The following is a 22,572-nucleotide window of genomic DNA, read 5'->3' on the forward strand; positions in this document are numbered from 1 at the left end:
GGTTTGTGGGAGCAGTAGCCCACTCTAGAGTCCTAACTTCTGGCTTATTTTTCTATTGATGTGACAAAACATCACAGTCAAAGGCAACTTATAGAAAACATATGAATTAGGCTTCCTGGTGGTTAATCTACATCATAGCAAACACATGGTAGAATGCTGGGGCAGGAGCTGAGAGTTCACATCTTGATTCAGTTTGAAGTCTGAAGCTTGTATCCAATGAAACACTGCCTCTAACAAGGCCATACCCCTTAATCCCAAAGTTTCACCAGCTGGGGACCAAATATCACCTAAGTGAACCTATGGGGGCATTCTCATTCAAACCACGGCAGGTGATGTTTTTCCTAGTTTGCTGCTGTCATCTTCTGCCCAGTGACATTCATGTCCTGATGTATGGCTGGAACTCAGCATTCATTTAATGAATCATGCGATTAGTTAAATTTAATGAGTATGGAAGGAACTATGTAATGAATTACGAAATACAAACTTGCAAGTTTTTTCTGTTTTTAAACAATCTTAGTATTTTCCTTGTTATCTATAATCATTTCAGTTTATTTATGTACCAAGAAAGCTCATGCTGGCTTCTGACTTGAAGGAGGAAGGCATCTCGCCAACAGTCTGTTACTACTCTGTTGTTAGTTACCATCATGTTTGCAAATGGACTGGGTTACAACAGCAAAGAACCAGCATTGGGTAATTTACACAGGAACGAGCCCACCCTTTCCAGCCTCCACTGTTCCCAATTCATGATGCTGTGTAGGGGTCTAACCTGTGCTGAGCACCGCCTCATAGAAAGAACTGGAGCTGTGTGTGCACAGCAGTGAGAATGCACAACAGGGACAAATCCAGTGTAAGCTGCCCACTGCCACGCCTCAGGACCACGGGTCACCTGGGATGATCTTGCACCTTTATCTTCAGTCCTAACTGTGTGCAGTTACGTGCCTGTTTCTGGGCATTTCCCAATGTTTACATCATGGTAGATAATGCATGTCATTGTCTGACACCCTGGAGGTGCCCAGCCCTGGCTAGCCACAGCTCACAGAATACGGTGCTGAACTGGTACTATGGGCTGGATGAGCTAATTAAAACTGCTTTCCACATGAAGATGTGGTTAAGTCCCAGTACAAACACAAGCATAAACTAAGTGTGTCAAGGAAATTAACTCAGGAAGCAAAGAACAGACCCAACTATCATTTAAAGTATAAGAATTTTTCCTGCACCAAATCTGCTACTAGCAGATAATCACCACATAAATCCAGCGAATATGTAAGTAAAATGGCTTTTATTTTCATAAATAAAAAGATAAATCATATAAACACTGTACAGAAGTAGCTGTACAGGAGCTGTCCTCGCCTGGTATGAAACACATGCAACACCAATGTCCAGCGTCCTCTCCACAGCCTGCGTACCAGTGCTTCATAGTCAGTGTCTCCACAAATCCCTGCTACTGCTTCAGAACCTTATGGTCTGGCGTATATTAGGCTTCTGGTGTTAGCTTTACAATCAACTGAAGACTGCTCATGCGATCATGAGAACATGGCCAGTTATGGATTTCAACACCTGCATTTACTGCCCTTTACAGAAGTGCCGGACCTAGTATGTGTTTCCATTTCATGAACGGCAGTTGAGTCCACAGAAACCGCAGCAGCGTGCCTACCTAGGTTAATGAGGTTTAGTACACAGAACAAGTCCTACAGGCAGAGTGTCAACAGGCAGCAGCAAGCACTAGCTAGTTTTGTCAGTAACTAGTTAGTTTTGTCAGTCACTGGCATTTAACAAGTGACTCTGTAGGAAGGGTGACAATGTAATAAAGTATTGTTTTTCTATAGGCAGCAAAATAAAACTTAATGCCCATTCAGTAGTTACTCCAAGTATTCTGAAAGCTACAGCTTAAATATTAGATACTGCAAGCTGTAACTCACATTTTAAATGATTTTTTAAAAAACCCTTAGTGATTATATGTAACTTTTCAAAGGAGTATAAACTATGATATATGATTTACTGACTACAGTCTTGATTGACAGGTATACTCTCTTCATTCTTCATCATGAGATGTATATTCCTGTTTCAATACTTTATGCAGATTGATGTGTTTCTCACAGGGGGGCTAAAGGGATGCAGTGGTCTATGTATGTGCCTATACACTGTCTGGCACACAGTAAGTTCTCACATACATTATTATTCCTATTATGCGAAGCAATCTGTCACCTAGAAAAGGAAGTTAACACCCCAGGAGAGTAACCAAGCAGGATACACCCACATCTGTTACTTGGTAAAGTATCACACACCCATCATTCCCAGTTTGTGGGTAGAAGCAGATCCTTTAAACACATAGTTTGTGTGTCTATATCCTAACCTCTGTCACTATGGCCTAACGCCAAGCCATTCTGATAGGATATGAAGAAAACCATGTTAAAAACACAATGTCCACCAAAATCAGGTAACAAAGGCATTTTCTTAAAACTCTTCTAACAAAGGAATTACCAGTATGAGTCAGGGCAACCTATCTTGGTTGAGTTTACGAAGGCTTTCTTAACAACATGCAACATTTTACTTCTTCAAAACCCACTACCATTCTCTTCCTCTCTCTACACAGAAGCACTAAATGCTAGTACAAAGCTTTACCCCTTAGGTAAAAAGTTCATTAGAAAAGGTACTTGTAAGAAAACAACCACTGTGTCGGCAGTGCGGGTGGAGAGAGCATGGCCCTCCGCAGCTGAGCCAGGCCAAGGGGCACAGACCCACACTGCTGACTTCCATGTAACCTCCACACTCTTGAAGACACGATTTCCTAGTCATCATGGACTCTGGTCAAGTACAGGGAAAGAGTTTGGTCTGAGGTTTTCTGATTTTAACTGCGATTCTGTTTCCCCGCCAGAACTCGGATCTGACAAGGTGGTGATGAAAGGCGAACCCATCTCTTTTCAAAACATTCTTCTGGTATCAAACAAGAAGAACAAACATTTCTGTGAAAGTAGAAAAACATGAACATGAAACTTACTATCTAGAGTTCAGAAAAGGTCCAACCCCCCCACATATACTCATTAGAGGCATACAAAACAACCCTTCCAAATGTTGTCCTGATTTAAAAAGCAGAGCCCAGAAGCAAAATCATGAAATGCCTCTATGTTGAAAATCAAGAATAAATAAATGAAAGGCCAAGTTGCTCTGAAGCTAACAATTATCCTGTGGGCTTCAGAGAAATCAGAAACGGCGAACTGAAGCCCCACAGTTTCTCTTGTGGACCAGCAGAGACTGCAGTGAGTGACAGACATTCTTATGAGACAGAGCACCCAGTGTCCTTCTGAGGTCTGATATCTGGTTCCTTTACAGGTTTCACATCCTCTTCCGGTTTGGGTTTGACCTAAGGAGAAAGAAAACAAGGTAAATATGCAGGTGAAGTAGAGAAACCCCACAAAGGCCTGCCTGACTTCAGACTGTCAAGGCCGCACTGAGGCTGCCACCCATCCCAGGACCCAGAAGCTGCATCCCAGCAGGTGGGAACGTGGACTGCAGGTCCCTCCCTCGTCCAGCAGGTACTCCTGCTCTATAATCCTTCCAGGAAGGTACAACTCAGTAATGAGGCCCTAGCGTGTGGAGATAATGTATGGCAACACAAGCTGTCTTTAAAGGGACTACTGTGGGCTGGAGAGATGGCTCAGTAGTTAAGAGCACTGACTGCTCTTCCAGAGGTCCTGAGTTCAATTCCCAGCAACCACACGGTGGCTCACAACCATCTGTAATGGGATCCGATGCCCTCTTCTGCTGTGTCTGTAAACATTTACAGTGTACTCATACATATCAAATAAATAAATAAATCTTTTAAAAAAGATACTATTTTAGAAGCTTCACAGGGAGCAAAGATGGCTACTTTAAGGAGTAGTTGTATGGGAGGAGACTGCCTATCATACAATTTCAAGGTATACTGGGGCTGTAAAGCAATCCCCACCCTTTCTATCACAGATCTCTAGTCCTTTGGTAACTAAACCTAACCCTTCCCATGTGAGCTACCACATACTGAGAGCTCCCCGGGAGCTTAGGTCTAAGTGAATGGGAAAGTGTTCTACTTTACTCCTGGGTGACTCAAGCTGAAGTGAAATCCAGTCTTCAAATGCCCAATGTCGGAAGGAGCATTGCTATAGCAACATCAACACCAGGGCCTTTCCCACGCTCTTCTTAGAGAGAGCACTGACTGACAAGTCTCGAAAACAAAACACTGTTGAAACACTGCAAGTGAATTACACAGAAAAGCAGAGGACTGAAGGCGCAGGGCTACTTCTGAGAGCAGGCTAAGCCCCACAGTGAGCTCACTGAGGACGGAGACAGAGACTCAACACTAGCTCCATCTTCTTCTCCTCTGTATTCTATGTAAGGAAGAACCCGTTCTCATACACTGTCATCCTTGGGTCTCTTGGTGAGATCAAACGCAGCCAACGCTTCCGGTGTCCAGTGAGCACTCATAGGAGGGAATTCAAAAGGCACAGGCTCTACCAGCCCATAATTTGCTTTGAGTTCCAGTTGTGGGGCTTCTGTTGGAATTTTTTGAAAGTAACTGCAAAAAGCAATTTAAACAATGGTTTATTTGTTATTCAGCAACTACTTGAGCACCTAGTATGTTCAAGGCCTACAATGCTTATGACAGTTCTCTCCCCTGAGGGACAGTCACATGTGGGCAGCTGATAAAATCGGAAAGCCCTATCACCCACAGCACAATGCAATAGAAGCTTCCAAGGACAGAAAGAGGGGCCATGGGCCTGGACTTGGAGGCTCAGTCTATTTTCAAGGGAAGTGATTAAAAACTGAACCAGACACGTGACAAGTTCAGTGTGGCCTAATGCAGTGTCCTACGAAGAATACAGACAGGCAGGTAGGGAAAGGCTCCGAAATACAGTTTGCACTCTGTCAAATACAGTTTACTAACAGTTGCAGTTCTATTCCTGAAAAGACCAGGAAGAATTATGAGAAAATTAAAATTTCCTGCTTTATAGTTAATTCAAACCAAAGTGAGAGAAATATGCAAAAGAAGTTGAACACACACACACACACACACACACACACTCCCCCTGTATTAGTAAGGTTTTACTGCTGTGAATGAAAATGGACTGAACCTCTGAACCTGTAAACCAGCCCCAATTACATGTTGTCCTTATAAGACTTGCCTTGGTCATGGTGTCTGTTCACAGCAGGAAAACCCTACTAATACAGGGGGAGTGTGTGTGTGTGTGTTGCTGTGAACAGATACCATGACCAAGGCAAGTCTTATAAGGACAACATGGTAGCATCCAGGCATGCATGACGCAGGCAGAGCTGAGAGTTGTACATCTTCATCTGAAGGCTGCTAGTGGGAGATTGACTTCCAGGTAGCTAGGATTAGGGTCTTAAAACCCACTCCCACAGTAACACACCTATTCCAACAAGGCCACACCTCCAAATAGTGCCACTCGCTGGGCCAATCACATCAAATCATGACACCGTTCCCCGCCCCCCACATTGACAAACATATGCTACACCCACACTCCACACACACCCTGCACACAGAAGTAACACGGAAACAAAGGTAAAAGAAAATGCAGTCTTTATGGGAGTGTCCTGATGAAATAAACTTTAAGTTAACAATTCACATTTAAAATTTAAAATCTATTTTTATGACATCATCACATACAGAATAAAAGACCTTACAAACAATTTTATCACCAATTTAAAAAGAAAATTAATACCACATTTAAATGCAATTTAAGACAGACATTGTGGGACTAGAGATAAGAACTGTATTAAGCTATTACTATGTTAACCGTTATGGCCCTGCGGTACTAGAGATAATGAGGGAGCAGTACTCACATGAAGCCATTTTCTCTCTGACATTTGTCCAGGGTGTTCTTCACAAGGCTCCCAAGCTTCCGGAAGAACAAGTGTCCTGACGGCTTGGCCGTCGGCCCTGGTCCTTTGGTTTCCCCGTACTCTTTGCATAGAGCTTCTGCCTCTGCGTACACTGCAGAAAGGACAACAGTCTCAGAATACTACGTCCTGCTTTAAGTCAGCGACATAACTCTAGCCGTTTTCACACACTAGAAACACAACACAATAACAAGCAGCATTCCGCCAGGCCCCAGGGAAGGTTTGTTTTTCTCTATCTTGCCCATTTCCTTTCAAGAACTCAGCCAGAATTTACTCATTCCCTTTAGAATGAAAGATTTTTTTTTCCTTAAGAGAGAATTAAAATTCTAATTCTAAGAGTCAAACTTACGTTTTTCTGCTTCTTGGAGAGATCTGATTGCTTCTCCACATTTATCACTCGCCAACAGAGTCTGGCCATGGTAGCAATACGCCTGGTAAAAGAAACACGTTTGCATGTGTTCTGTCCTCACACTCACACGTCAGCTAGGCACTGTCAGTCACCACTTGGATTACTGATGTAATTCATCATCTCATTTACCTGAGGTAAGCCCCACCTCACACCTCTGTGCAAACAGAAGGCAGAACTCGGTCCAGCCGAGGCAGAGTAGATTTCTAATCACGTTCCGAGAAAGCCTGACAGCTGAAGCTTCTTTTTAAAATCAGGACAGAGGTGAATGAAGGAGTAAATTATCTGTGCATACGTAAAGGGTAGTGTTTGTGTGTGTCCCCTGCAGCAGAGTCTGCTGAAATCCAGACTGGGGCCAGGAGCCTGCAGCATCACCTTCGAATGCTAGGGTTACAGGCACCATCACCACACCTAGCAAGGACCATAGGTTTTAAGAAAAATGCAACACCATGAAAGTCTACTCTTTAAAATCAGTTGATGCAGACACATGGTGCTGGGCAGCAGGAGGGTGGAAAACATTATGACGTGTAAGGGATAAAAATAGTCACTTAACTCTGAAAAGGGTTAACTGCTTCTCACATGCTAACAATCCTGGAATGAGTCTGGTGGTGTAACTAGCTGGTAAGGAACTTCTAAAAGGCACATACTGGTGGCTTTCACCTAGGTGATAGACACTGTGTGGTATACCTTAAGATTAAAATAAAAAACCAACAACAGAATCAGTGTGAGTGAGGCAGGGCATTGGAGGTCAGTCCCTGCATTCCACTCTCTGAAGCAGGGTGTCCTGTTGCTTGCTGTGAGGTATGCAAGGCTAGCTGCTGGCTTCTCTGCTTTGTAGGGCTGCTGGGATTACAGATGTGCACTGGCTTTACATGGCCTCTGGGGCTCTGAACTCAGGTCCTCACATTTGCCTTGTAAGTTCTTCAGCTACTGAGCCATCTTCAGGCCTTTAAGAGGAGAATTTCTTGCTGTCCTTCCAAATAGACAGGATAAAACAACAGAGAGAATTCTCATGTCTCCAGCCTTTGTTTTGGATGTAGCAATTCCAGGTTTACAATTCCCTACCATATCCTCCCACCCACTCCTGCCAGTGAACATTTACTGAGAGCTACCCATCACTGGTGAGTTGCTGAGGATTAGGGGAGCTGGCAAGAGTACGCTCTGCAGGGCTCCCTGTCGTCTGCAGGACTCCCTGTCTGCAGGGTTATGGGCACTTACATAAGCTGTGTAGAAGCACATCTTCAAGTGGAGGTACTTTCTCCATTTAGCAGAGTGTGCAGGCTCCAAACTGGACAAAGTATGATCTAAAGTTACATTTTAAAAAGCAAAGTATCATTTCACCCCGTTTCACTGGAGCATTGCTTAGCTCCTGTATTCTAGTGCTAAAAGCAGACTACTGTCTAGTCTAAACTCAAGCTTTCATACATTTAAAAAAAAAACACTAAATACTTTAACATGATTTATTTCCCTATAATTACATATTTGAACAACTTAAATACCTCTTCAATTTGATGGCTAATGTAGCTTTAAGTTAATGACAAAATGCGACAGAACTAAGGATTTCAAAGCAAGTATTTATATCATAAGTTTAAAGTTGTATATAAGATAGCCAGGCACATAGCAGTCTATTTGCCTGCCAGAAACAACTCATATCCAGTCAACCATCACTGAACCTTGCATAAAAAAAATCCACATCCACTCACTCACAGGTCCACATGTGCTCACATAATCCAAACACTTTTTGTCTTCCTTAATGTCAACTTCATTATAACTGTCAAACCTGTCTTCATTTCCTCCCAAGCCTGCAAACACTGAGCCAGCCTATTCCATTACATAGCAAGCCCATGTGTGAGCTTGGGAATTTTCTTTCAGAATTATAAACCAGTCAAATCAGACTCAGTTTGTTTTGAAATGAGACTAAAAGGCCACCTGCCTATCGTAAAGCTTCACTAGCACGTCCACATCGTTCAGTTCCTTACTCCACTGACGCTGTATCTTACACCAGGACCCGATTCTTCCCCAGACTCTGAATTTGTTCTTACCTACTCAGCAACCAAAACAGTAACCAGCCTCCAAACAGAAACCTAAGCATGTTCCCCACGTCACAGGAGCCAAGTCTGCTGCACCTTGCACATGCTAGAGTCAAGTTATGGGTGGTCAAATTACACTTTACTGTCACTATCTAATCTAAATAACGTTAAGAATTATGAAAGAGTTATAAAGATCTGAGTGGGTGTTACATGCCTTTAGTCTCAGTACCTTGAAGGCAGAGGCAATTTGATTTCTGGAGGTTGTGGCCAGTTTGGTCTACTTAGTTCTAGGACAGCCAGGACTACACAGAAAGACCCAGTCTTAAAAACTAACTAACTACATACACAATATGTATGCACATACTTACATAAGGTAGTTATAAGGTCCATAAAGACCAAAGGCTCCCTTTGACTGGACATAGCTGGTGGAAAAGTCCATTAGAAGTCATCTGACACATGAGCTGTGAGGCTCTGGGGACTCATACAGTGCTCTACTCCTAGCTATAGTCCAAGCTCCTCAAATATTAACTTATAACTTATTTATTAATTCACAGGTATATGTGCACCCTCGAGTCTGAGAGGAGCATGCACATGTGTGTGCCTTATATGGAGGCTAATCATCTTGTGTGTTGAGACAAGATCTCTTCACTTTTATCTGGAACTTATAACGGAGTGAGGTTGGATGGTGAGCAAGCCACAGGGACCCCTGTGACCCCTTCTCCACAGCTCTCGGACTTTCTCCTAGTGTTGTAATGGAAAATAGGAGAATCTTTTCCTCCCTTTTTTCCGAGCGTGTGCCAAGACAGCGGGCTCACCTGCTTTCTGGTAGAAGCTGGCCGTGTCATAGGCAAGTGCAGCGATCAGTCCCGGAGCGTGCTTCAGCTCAATGGCTCGGGCGATTGTCACTGTAACCAACACACACGAGTTATGTTCTCTGAGTTTACAGCCATCTATGGGAAGTTCAGTCATAACAGCAACGACAACCTGATGATCTGTTGCAAATTTTCATAGTTTCTCTTTTTCAAATAAATTTTACTGTAACAATTTATAGCAAATAAAAACACAGAAAGTGGACACTGATTTTGAGTATCTTTAAATAACTAGCCAATTATTAGCCAAGCACACAGAAATCCTATAAAATAGCATGACATAAGGAAAAACACTTTAAAAGCACTCCAGTTTGAAATACAGATAAAAAAGCTTGGGAAATGACTTTCCTGTTTTTTGCAACTGAAAGATGAAGACGTCAATGTAAGCTAATGATGGGAAGAAGAAAAACAGTAAGCACAAAACAAGAGAAAAGAGGAGTTAAAGAATCAATGTTTGGGGCCAGAGCAATGGCTCACAGTTAAGAACACATCGTGCTCTTTCAGAGGAACCAAGTTCAGTTCCCATCATGCATTTTGGAAGGCTTCAGGGGATCTGGTGTCCTCTTTGACCTCCAAAGGCACCTGCATACATAACGTAGCCCTGCACATGCGCATGCCTAACAATAAACCTTAAAAAAAGAAAACCCAAAGATTAACATTAATACTGTCAAAAAAAGTCTGCCTTTAAGGAGCGTTAGGTAGAAGGAACTTTCCTCTGCTGACCGCAAAGGAGATGCTAAGATAATAACCCTCACAACCAATCCTTAAAGCCTGACACCCGAGACGGCTGAATCGAAGAACTACAATCCAGTATAAATAGTCTTAGAAGCAAACAGAAGACACCTTACAGTACTTAGGATACCTTCCTGAGCCTCGGCCTGGCACTGGATGACGTAAGCATCGATGAGCCGAGCCTCCAAGTCCCGCCCCTTTTCTGCTGGTGTAAGAAGTTTAGGGATATGACTTTCCTAGAGAGAAAGAACAGAAACACTATTGTCAAGGGGAAAAAGATACAACTTAGAGATAGGATATTCAGATTACAGACTCACTGGGAACCTAAGTGGACAGACCAAGCTGCAGCTGTGAGCACACAGGCAAGGTGAGGTCCTGCGTATTCAAAGTGAACTTCATAAGAAACCCAACAGCAAAATTTAGGTTATGGGTAGATTTCTTTGCCGATACAATGTAACGCAAAGCACTCTCATTTTAGAAAGTATTTAGCTGCAGTAATAACCGAAACTCTCTTCTGTACTGTTCATTCACAGTGAAAACTAATGATGGAAAGAAAATAACCCAAATTCTACATCTAATTCAGGCTGAAAAGACACCATAAAGCTGGCTCCGAGAGGTCCTCAGTGGTCAGTAGTTGTAACCAGAAGGAATCAGGTGGGCAGTCTCACAAGAAGACAGGTTTCCTCAGAGTTCCCATCCCATCTTGAAGCGATCTGACACAGTAAGCATGCAATGACCGGCTGGCCAGGGAGAGACCTGGCGTGCACCCTCAGTCAGTTCTGTGGAATTGTGACTGCTCCTGGCAACTGCAGAGAGCAATGCGCAACAGCACAGACACTGATTTATCTGTTTTGTTTTCACCTAGCGTGAAGAGACAGAAGAGGAAGCAGAATATTACAACTTAAAACTTCTCGTTATGAGTTAGCAGAGAGCTCAGTGTTTGGCTGTAGCCCATCTATAAGGCCGTTAGTATATAACAAGCAGGTAGCACAGACATAAGCACTTCACATCTACACACAGCCTCCTAAGACTGCATCCATGCTAAGTCTGAACAGACATTTCCCTGAACAGTACAGAAGAACAAGTACTCATGGAACACTACACTGTGCTAGACAAGAGATGATTTCAGTATACAGGATGTGCACGGCTTACATGCAGAGACCCCCATCATTTTAGAAAAGACACTTATGTATCTGGTCTTTGCTATGGAGATGTGGAAGGGGCAGTCTGTTCTTGAACCAATGCCCTGCAGTCACTGGAGAGACTGAACTACCTCCTGTGACACAATGGCGTTACTAATCCCTCCAGACAGTTCAAGAATTAACGCCCCATCCTTTCCCCCATACTGTACCTTTAAATGTTTAAAAATCCCAGCTGCAATTTTTAGGCTTCGGTGAACTTCTTTTGCTTCATCTTCTGTTATGCTTTAAGACAGTAAAGTTAGTTAGATGATGAATCTTATTTCTGGAACTAAAAGCCAATGTGTCATCAGAACACAGAGGCTGAAGAGATGGCTCAGTGGCTAAGGACACTTATGGCTCTTGCAGGAGACTTGAGTTCAGTCCCCAGCACCCATGTCAGGCGGCTTACACTGCCTTTGACTCTAGTTAGAGATGGCCCCATGGATGTGCACGAACCCACACACAGACACATCATTTAAATGCATCAGAAAAACAAAGTAGTTATTTGTCTTGTTATTTTCTTATTTAAAAAAAGTCTAACTTGACATTAAAAAATAAAAATCACATAAAACATATCCCAAGATTCTGCAGATGAATAGAGACCTTGCCTAGAAATAGATGCTAAATCATCTTATTTTCTTTCCAGATTGTTCTGTCACAAACAAATACAAATTATTATGAACGTAACACACATGGTAACTATAGACACTGGTCACTTGTATCATTTTACATCAGCAAACATGATTCATTTCATGGATGGATGAATCATAACTAATTGGCCAGCTTCCTAATTCTGTATCCACGTTAGTTCCTACAACCACTGTCTCATTTACTTTTACAATTCTCAGAAAATACTGTTATTTCCTCCGTGTGCCTGACTGGAGCCTGACTGGAGCTTCCAGGGCACGTCTGTGGGCTCAGTTCTCCCCTTGCATCTTTGGGTGGGATCTGAGTCATACTGAGTCTTGTTCTGTCAGGTGGCAAGCACCTTTGCCATGAAGCAACCTCACTGACTCTAGTGTTCAGTTCTTTAGTCCTCTAAACATCGTTTTATATGCTTCTAAGCCTTCCTGCCTGTTTCATGGATTGCCTATTTCCATCCCTTACTTCCAGCTGATTTGATGGTATTTGAGATTATACATTTAAAACTGGAGAGCTAGAATGAACTGCAATTTTATTAACTAATTCTGTTATTGTTTTTAATCTTTGTTTATTGTTTACAGTATTTATTTGGTTGGTTGGTTTGGTTTTTCAAGGCAGGGCTTCTCTGTGTAGCCTTGGCTGTTCATCTTCCTCTGCCCCTGGGGGCTGGGATTAAAGGCATCTGGAAACCTGGCTGTGTTTATAGATATTAAATATAGACAAATCGTCACATTTTAGAAATTACTTCTTGGTTTGGGGCCTTACTTAGGTCTGCTATGTAACAAGATTAGGAATGTTTTCGTCACAGAGCAGAGGTGACGAGACTGGCTTGCTGCACACGCTGTCAACCTGAGATGGATCTCTGGAATGTAATGGTGGGAGGAGGGAAGAGCATACTCCACAGTGCTGACCTGACCTCCACATGCGCCTTGGCATGTGTGCCCCTCCTACCCCAATGACAACAAATAAAAATTTACAGAACAAAGACTGAGCTGCACGACTGTAGCACCTAAGTATGAAACAAGGATTCTTCTACTGACTTCAAATGGAACCTCGGAATAAATAGCCTAGACTTAAACTTGGTATATTAAAAAAATAATATAGACACATGTGACCTTTGCTTTCTAACTTACTTTTCTTTTCCAGCCAATCTTGAAGCATATTTTGTGTACCACAGTGCTACATTAAATCCCATGGAAATCAGTTCAAAAACAGCATCCTGCTGGGCACTGAAATGACAAATGAAATCATCAGGCTCTGTAAATTATGATGGCATTGCTATTCAAAGCTTAATGGCATAGCAGATAAAGGCTCTTGCTACCCTAGTTCAATACCTGGGAAGCCTGCATGTTATTCTTTACATTTCACATACGCACTAGGACATGCAGGCACGTACACATGTACACATGACCACACACATACCTAACAAATAAAATGCAGTAATTAAAATAAAAAAATGAAGATAGATGCTAAGGGTAGTTGTTCACACTTTTAATCCTAGCACTCAGGAGACAGAGGCAGGTAAATCACTGTGAGTTTGAGGCCAGCCTGGTCTACACAGTGAGTTCCAGGTCAGTTAGAGCTAGCTACATAGTGAGACCCTGTCTCAAAAAACCAAAAACAAACAAAAAGCCCAAACAGCAGTGGTCCAGCATTATCTTAGTTTGCTTTCTATTTGGTAGTCTATGCACACACACACACACACACACACACACACACACACACACACACATACACACCACACACACCACAACCAGCCAACCAACCAACCAACCAACCAACCAAAATAAACCAACTTGGGGGAAGAAAGAGTTTATTTCATCTAATAGCTTAGAGTGCAACATGAAGATGAAGTCAGAACGCACGCTCAGGGCAGAGAGCTGGAGGCAGAGACTGAAGCAAAGGCTGTGGTGGCACACACTGCTTACTGGTCTGCTCTCTGTGACCTGCTCAGCTTCTTTTTTATACAACCCAAGACTCCCTGCCTAGCGTGGCATCACCCAGAGTGGGCTGCACGCTCTTCACATGAATCATTCATCAAGAAAATGCTGTGCAGGCCAACCTGCTGGAGGCATTTTTTCAGTCGAGTTCCTGAGTTTGCATCAAGCTGACAAAAGATTAACCAGCACGAGTATGAACTGTGTACTTCACAGTAATAATAATCACAAAAAAGTAGTTCCTAAAGCTACCCAAAAGAGCTTCAGAACTTTGTATTTCTGAGACTTGTCCTCAAAAGTCAGAAACATCAGGATGGGACCCAAAGCGTGAGTGTGTGTGTGTGTGTGTGTGTGTCCACAGCGTGAGCATGTGTGCACGTTAGAGGACAACGTGCACGAGTTTGTTCTCTCCTACTATGTGGGTCTCGGGGAGCAAGCTCCAGTCATCAGGCTTGCACTCAACCACCCCTACTCAATGTCCCATCTCACCGGGCCCTGCTTTCCTAATTTATATGATAGTTTATAAATAACTGTTCTTGTTTGTGTGTGTTTCTGAGGATCAAATGTAGGGCTTTACAAATGCTAGATGTCTACTATTAAGCTACAACCTTGTTTTAGAACACGCAATTTCGATAGCACAATATTATATAACACTAAGTAGTAGTAGTATGACTATCTGTGGTGGTTTGAATAGGTAGAGCCCCTCTAGACTCTTGTGTTTGAATGCTTGGTCATAGAGGTGGCACTACTGGAGATGTGATCTTGTTGGAGTAGGTATGGCCTTGTCGGAGGAAGTCTATCACCATGGGGGTGGGCTTTGACAGTTCCCTTCTGCTACCTGTGGGTCAAGATGTAGAGCTTCCAGCTCCTTCTCCAGCACCATGCTGCCTGCACACTGTCATACTTTCTACCACAACAGACTAAAACTCTGACGTGAGCCATTCCAATTAAGTGGTTTCCTTTAAGAGTTGCCATGGTATGGTATCTCTTCACAGCACTAAAACCCTAAGATACCACATAATATACAAAGTTATTGTTCCACTGGGTGTGGTGCTCACCACAGCACACTGGAGCCTAAGTCAGGGGGACTGCCATGAGTTCCAGGCCAGCCCGAGCTACACGACAAATTTGAGGGCATTGAACTAGAGTGAGACTGTCTTGGCACAAACACATATGTTGTATATGGGCCTGGTGCTGTTTGTATTTTGCTGCTAATTCTGCTCTTCTGGGAGGGGCTTCAGACAAGGAGTGAGTCACGTACTCAGGTGACTTCTTGTGAACCAATCCCTTAATGAAAAAAGAATCAATCACTGGGCAAGTAGGAGGGACTTCTGGATTGGACAGAGGAAGACAGGAAGCAGGAGAGAGTTAGGTCTTTTTTGGGCAGGATAGTGAGGACAAGATGTAGCTATGAGTATCTCCTGGTTTCAATGGCAGATCCGCCAGGATTCACCACCGGAGTATTTAGATTTAATAAGGCTTACAAGATTAGGGTTTTAGTTGCTGCGAGTTACTGTCAATTCTGAATGAAGTTTGTGTTGTGTTTTCCTTTACTCGGTGGCTCTTCTGGGTTCAAGAGAGAAAGGTATGAGGCAAAGCGTGGGCTTGCCTGATGTGCACCACAAAGGCCGAGGGGGTTTTGCAGCATGAGTTCGGCGTGGTAACCACCCACTAGTGGGAGCATATGGAGCTGGGTGCAGAGACTGTGGAGTTCTGAGTCAGAGTCTCCATGAAATAAAAACAGGTCGGCCACTGCCCTCCAGTGCATGGCCGGCAGCCAGGCAGCTGGGGTTGAGAGTAGCAGGGCATAGCATGGGAATTTGCGGTTCTTTTTTAAATATGTCCTGCAACACACATATGTAGTATAATTTCTAAGAATGAAGCAATCAAGTATACAGTTCATAAGTACTGAGTGAGTACTGAACACTACTTAAGGTTACATTACTTGATTATATAGATAGACAGACAGACAGATATAGATAGATAGATAGATATTTTTTTTAATATCTTTTTTAAAGACAAAGTCTTGCTCTGTTGTCCAGGTTGGCTTCAAGATTATGATCTATCTTCCAGTCTCAGGCTTCCCCCAGTGCTCAGTTTATCAGCACGAGGTACCATACTTAGCTTAATCACATAATTCCTCACTATCTTAATGAAATGCTAAAAAAACAACAAACAAAAAAACAAAGAAACAACACCACTACCAAACAAGAACAAGAACAAAACAACAAAAAACAACAACAAAAATATCAAAAGCAACAAAAAAATATCAAAAACAAAACAAAAACAGATGGAATCAATATTTGGGATGATGTGGGGAAAAGTACGAAATTTATTTATTTCAAGCCATTTTATGGCCTCTTCAAATTCCCATTGTAATACAGCTTTGACTCTTAAAAAATAGTCTTAACAAAAACAAATCCTTAATTCTGGATGAAAACCAGGCTGGTTACCTAGAGAAAATCAGAAAAGGTCTTGGAGAACACTGGTACTGAACACACTAGAGTCCACATAACATGTCCAAGGACGGGAGAAGGGACAGTAACAAGCACAGGCACTGTCTCCACCTCTGCATCACGCATCAGGCCTACGTTCTCTCACAGTGGTCCTCGGGTTCCTTCCTTCTTTACATCAAAATCTAGTCAAAGTAGATGTTCATGTCAAAACCTGCATTGCGTCCAGCACGTGTGAACACAGTGTCCATTCTTTCTATAGTAGCACCACTCTGGGATCTGGGATCTCCAATTCCTCCTTCTGTTTTCACTTTATCCCTTTATATTTCCTTATCTACATACTTCTGTATTTGTGTTTGTGGATACACATGTGCCACAAGACACGTGGAAGTCAAAAGGAAAACTGTGAGAGTTGGTTTTCTCCTCTCTTTACGAGGTTCTGGGAATTGAGCTCAGTTTGCCAGGCTTGGCAGCCAGCACCTTTAAATACTGAGCCATCTTGGTGGCTTCCTTTCTATTTTTCATTAAACAGAGATCTACTGACATTTTAACAATCCAATTCTGTTTTTAAAAATAGAGGTTAACAGCACAATGATCAGTTAATAATCACGGAGTAGTAGAAAAGCTGTGAAGAGAAGTTTTAAAAGCAGAAACACAGCTTGAAAGAGGGAAGAAAAATGAAGCCAATTTTGGATTACAAATGGGGTGCTATAAATCAGACGTGTTTAAAATTAATATTCAGATTATCTCAAGAATAGATGTTTGTTTGGTAGAAAGACTTTTGTAAACTTAATAGTACGTACTTTAGTTGAAGTCAATGTTTTAATTAATGTCCCAGCAAATGAAAATGTTTTCTTCTTCAAATATACTAGCTAAACAGTTAAAAACAGACTTGGACTTGGGGTATCAGGGGCCTGCTCACCTCGGAACGTGTCCTTGCAATGTATCGGTCCACTTGAAATTCTGAATGTATCGTAATTTGCTTTCCTGTGTAGAGTCACCCACTGAATTTATGAAACCTATAAAAAGACACAACATATTTTAGGGTGGAACAAATATTATATGATTTGGTTAAAATATTATTCACTCCTATTACGTGCACTTGGAAGGTAGAGGCAAGGATCTCACAAGTTCAAGGCCAGCCAGGACAGAAAGTGAATTCCTGGGCAGCCAGGGCTACACAGAGAAATCCTGTCTTGAACGGTTCCCCTCCACCCCCAAAATGTATTCATGCCATTACTTTTCCAGATGTTGGGATGACACTTCTGGTACCATTTCCCCTTTTTTATTTACACATTCTTCTGGTAACGGAATGTACAAAGTGTACATATCCAGCTTTCAGAATATTAGCCCATTACAATGTCACATTCTGAGACCCATGCATTCCAAAAATAGCCTGTGAGATTAATCTGTCCGAATCTGAAAAGTTACGTGTCTACTTCCACATAGTTGGTTTTTAAAAACGTTCAAGTTTATAGTGGTGACTAACCTTGTAAAAGAGAGAAATACAAGTCTGCCGCATTCTTCATTGTTTCTGGATTACAGCTCAAATCAGTGAACAACTCGAGGAGCCGAGTCCTGGCGGACCTCAAGTCACTTACAGCAACAGACAGTAAAGTAAGTCAGTCACGTTTCCAAGACTGTGTAAAAGCAGCCCAGAGGCTACAACGTAAGAGCATTAGAACAACACCCACAGATCCCACTACCTTCTTGTAAAAGTAGATGAAGTTTCTAGTAACAATTGATTCAGAAGCTATACAAAACTAAACTTGGTCTAATTAAAGGGGCAATGCCAATTGTGCAATAAAGACATACAGCAAGTTTGAAAAACTGACTAGGCCTGGCAACACCGCCTGTAATGCCAGTGCTTGAAAGGGGCAAGGAGGAGCCTTAGCTACAGAGCCAATCACTCAGTCCACTGCAGACCTGTGTCCATTAACAGAGAGAATTGAGTGTATTTAATATTTTTAGCCAATAGTTTTGGGAAAACAGAAATTTAATGTACTTATGTATAATTTTAATTAGTAATTATTTTGAATTTCTAAATTTGGCAACTCTGTAAGAATATATACATCCAGAAGATGCAAAACCATATGACCATTAATTTAAAATACCTGATTGCCCCCTACACACTGTTCTTCACTGCTACAAAAAGTGTAGCACGTCTACCTTTCTTTATCCTACAGTCACGGCCAGTGCTCTAGTTTCAAGGTGCTCCTCCCAGTTAACGTTTCTTCTCTGTGTGCCCAGTTTTCTTTCACCTACAAACTGCCAGTCTTCGGCCTTCTGCTTCTCACTCTCGAGATCCCTATTGTCACATCTTCAATGATCTCCTCTCCTAGATCTAGCTACACCACCTCTAATCTACATCCACATACAATCCAGGAGGCAGTGAGAATTCCGGAAATCCCAGTAGACAGCACTGAGTTAAGACATTAAAACAGGTGTGTAAGCTGCTGAAGGCTAATTTAAATTGTAAACACACAGAATGTATAGTATAATACTCTGAATATTTTCAAAGCCATTTGTAAATGTCCTCCTTCTACATACAAGTTAGTGTGCATGCACAAGTGCACATATGTGGATATTTATGCCTGGGCATGTGTGAAAGCCGGGTGGTGGTGGGGGTTGGATGTCTGGGTCTCTCATTGAACCTACAACTTGCTATTCTGGCTAAACTTGCTGACCAGGGAGCTCTTGGCTCTGCCTGTCTCTACAAACACCTTGTCCCCTAGTTCTGTGGTTCAGCTAAGCATCTTGTCCCGTTTTTTAAGTGGATGTTAGGGATCCAAACTCAGATTTTATGCCCATGCCTAAATCACATATTTTAAAGGCATGCTTTCCTCAATTTGTACCATTTTAAGATGAATTTAACTTTCTGCAAGTTGAGCTGTGGGTGATGGGATACACACATACGCGCACACACATACACAAACACACATATAGTGGGTACTTTGCCAACTCCCAATCTAAGTTAAACAGTTTATGTGAACCTCAGCTCAAGTTCTTTCTCCTCTATCACTACTTTGAAGCCAATTTAAATCACAGGAATCTCTCCCTGCTTGGAACGTAAATAATTTACTGTCTGGCCCATTAACAAGACTTATATCCTGTCTTATGGATCGGTTGAAATATAGAGTTTGACTTTGATTATTACTGCTTTAGCCCTTCTGGAGTTCACTTACTGATCTAAAATTAAGCATGTGGCCTACATGACTACCAAAGCTTAAATATTCCATGATTTGAGCTTCATCTGTTAATGATAAGTACAAAATTACTACAAGTTAATGTCAGGAATGTACAGTACACATTTCTATACCGATCATGGAAATTTAAAAAGTACCTTGATTCACTGCCCAACCAACACGTAAGCTGCCCCGACACTTACTTGCAAATCTTTGAAGCGGGAGGACCAGTGATCATGCCATAGTAGTTAAAAGACACGGGAGCTGTAGCTTTTAATGGGTTCCTATGAAACCAATGGGTCATCTTCACAAAATGTGCTCTACCACTAGGAAAGACATAAAAGCCAGAGAAGCAACATTCAGTAGAAAAGAACACAGTAAAACCTGGCTGTTTTACACGATATATACATCTTATATGTAAGCCATTATACATAAACAACCACCTATAAATATAATACACGGCAAATAAATCTTGTCTTGGTAGTCTACACTCAGATTATGCCTGTATAAGAAAACTGAAAATTTTGTTCATAATAACTTCAGTGATAAGACTTGGAAGAGCACTGATATTTAAACTTTAATACTCATTAAACACCCCCCCCCTCGGTGGTATGAGTCTTGTGTGTGCTCTCACCAGTCTGTGGGAGAAGCCTGAGGTACTGACACTGCAGGGCTTCCAGATTAGACGTCTGCAAAGCAAAGCGGAGCCTCTGGTTGATGGCTGCAAACAGGAAGGTACAGGACCAGATAGATGAGTCTGATTTCCTTAACAGAGTCAAATGGATCCCTTCCATTTGACTAAGTCTACTTGAAATAAATAGGTTTGTATATTGATTTTATTTTCCACATATTTCTGGCACCAAAGGACCCTGGTGCAAACTTTCCGTTCTATAATAAATGTGCTGGGTATAAAGTTGCTAAGAGTAATCTTATAATAAAATGTAAATTGATCAGTAGTTTCCATTGTGAATGCAAAAACATTTTGAAAACCTCAATGAAATGTCAACTTAAAAAAAAAATTGTAGCAAAAAGAAAGAAACAAAAAACAACAACAACAAAAAAAGGAAGGTGTGTGTTTCCCTGAAAGTTCCTGGGTAGGGAATGCATTTAGAAACACAGAAGGCTCCAAGCCAAAGCCTCGCACTTCTCATTAGATTCCAGAAGAAATACAGAAGCAATTTTGATAAGGCACATGTTATTTAAAGGTACCGCATAGATTTCCAATCCCCCTAATAAGGGGGAAAGTGTGGGAATGAATGGGGTACAGTGTTCCCAACTCTACATTACGTACCACTCCCGTTAGGCTTACTCATGGCAAAACTGGTTTGGGGAAGCAGCAGGTATTTAATGAACAGAGAAAGCGTTGTATACTCAGTGAGAGCCTGAGTAGACTCACGTAAGACTCAAACCATTCATCAAACCCTTTCAGAACATATTACCAAAACAGCGCCCATACATCCACCTTCAAAACTTACACAGATGCGGGCGGCATGAGGGGAGCCTACCACACTCTAGGGACATTTGTGAAAATAAAATGTCCGGGACTGTTTCTTTTCATGACAGTACCCTGCTCCATTCCTCAAACACTCTGATGATCGGGCACTCCTTGGGTCTCAAGAACTCCAAGGCCTGACACTATTACTGACCAAAAAGGGATCTATCATGACTGCCCTCCAAAAAACCCAACAAGCGACTGAAAGAGTCAGATGCAGGTATTTACACCCAACCAATGGACAGAAGCAGCTGACCCCTGTTGTTGAATTAGGGAAGGCTGAAAGAACCTGAGGAGAAGGGCGATTCTATAGGAGGACCAGCAGTCTCAACTAATCTGGACCCCCGAAATCTCTCAAACACTGGACCACCAAACAGACAGCATACACCAGCTGATATGAGGCCCCCAACACACATACAGTAGAGGACTTCCGGGTCTGTGTTCATTCAGAGACGATGCACCTAACCCTTAAGAGACTGGAGGCTCCAGGGAGTTTAGAGGTCAGATGGGGTGGAGGGTGGGGGCATCCATGTGGAGACGGGGTGTGGGGGGAGGAGGTTTGGGATGTGGAGCAGTTGGAGGATGGGAGGGGGAGGGAAGGGAATGGAATATGGAGTGTAAAAAATGAATTACAAATAAAGTAAAATTTAAAAAAAGAACTCGAGGGGGGGTCCGAAGAACGACAGACACACCCATCCTCAGGAGCCTGCAGAGCACCAAGTACAACCCCGAATCCAGAATGTCACCTGCCAGATCTCCACAAGGCTACTGGGCGGGCTGACACAGCCCCTCCTCACTCGGGAGCTCCCTGGTGCCCCCAGAGCCTACCTGTCGTCTAGACCCTGCCGGTGCCCACTTCCTGTTTACCGCCCGGCCTCTTCCTCCGGGTGTCCTACTGAGTCAGTCCGCCGCGACCCCACGACCCGCCTCCAGGGTCGCGATCAGGCCTTAGGGTGGCACTGCGATCCTGTCAACCTCGGAAGGCCAAGCAGATGACTGCCAAGCCACTGTTCCGCATGGAATAAGCCCTCTAACAGCCGCCAAAGCGGAAGCTGGGCGAGGACTCGGCCGATCTGGCTGCTAATACCATCGATCCTTCCACTGACTACCATCCAGGGGTGATGGCAGTGAAAGGGATGCCCTTCCACTTAAGTTCAGGGATCAGCGGGGAGGGAGAGCACAAGCTCCCACGCTTCCTGACAAGCTTACCGGGGACCTCAGAGTCCGTAAGGCCACTCTTCCTGCTGAAGGAAAGGGAAGGTGGGACGGAGTCCTCCAGCGAGACAAGGAAGGCGCCGGTAGCACCGAGATAACTGGGCTAGAGCGGCCGGAAGTGGGGCGGGCCGAGAGCAGGCGTCACGTGACTGGAGACCGCAACAGCTGCGGAGGCGGCGGAGCGTGTCTCTGAGGGGCGGGTTCGGTCGCGTTGTCGCGGCCCCGTCGGTTCTCTCCGTCTCCCTACCCTCTCTAAACTTCGTCTGCTCTTACCTCTCGAGCTTCTGTCTGGGCCCTAGAGATGTAGTCTGGGGTCCCCAAACCAAGGCCGAATGCCACTGTAGCTATGGCGGCCCCCGAGGATTGGGGCGGCCTCAACCTAACTGGGGCGTGGCTTGGGGGCGTGGCCTCGGCGGGGCGGCCGCCTTGGAGCTGCAAAGTTTGGCTGTGGCGGCAAATGGGTTTGGGCGGCTCCTCGGCGGGTGGCGGTGGTGGCCTTAGCGGTTCCTCCTGGCCCTGTTAATGTCAGGGCCAAGCC

The 22,572-nt window shown here is 43.3% G+C and overlaps 1 protein-coding gene across 3 annotated transcripts; it reads right to left on the reverse strand.

The window, feature by feature from the left end:
* Positions 1-1,267: 1,267 nt before the first annotated feature.
* Brox (BRO1 domain and CAAX motif containing) lies at positions 1,268-22,416 on the reverse strand. 3 transcript variants are annotated; one of them, XM_021172671.3, is made up of 14 exons: positions 22,029-22,416; positions 19,962-20,016; positions 19,531-19,653; positions 17,632-17,738; positions 17,065-17,161; positions 12,886-12,981; positions 11,281-11,353; positions 10,060-10,165; positions 9,144-9,233; positions 7,517-7,602; positions 6,242-6,323; positions 5,836-5,986; positions 4,390-4,549; positions 1,268-3,361 (listed from the first exon to the last, which is right to left on the reverse strand). In XM_021172671.3, exons 3-14 carry the CDS (start codon positions 19,629-19,631, stop codon positions 3,275-3,277), a joined length of 1,236 nt encoding a protein of 411 aa, XP_021028330.1. In that variant the 5' UTR covers positions 19,632-19,653; positions 19,962-20,016; positions 22,029-22,416; the 3' UTR covers positions 1,268-3,274. The 3 variants fall into 3 exon arrangements, with proteins under 3 accessions (XP_021028330.1, XP_021028178.1, XP_021028258.1); XM_021172519.3 differs by having other exon boundaries at positions 19,962-20,048; XM_021172599.3 differs by lacking the exon at positions 19,962-20,016.
* Positions 22,417-22,572: the final 156 nt, after the last annotated feature.

Source organism: Mus caroli, unplaced genomic scaffold (assembly GCF_978045245.1).
Source record: "Mus caroli unplaced genomic scaffold, Mus_caroli_1 scaffold_1, whole genome shotgun sequence".
NCBI lineage: Eukaryota > Metazoa > Chordata > Mammalia > Rodentia > Muridae > Mus > Mus caroli.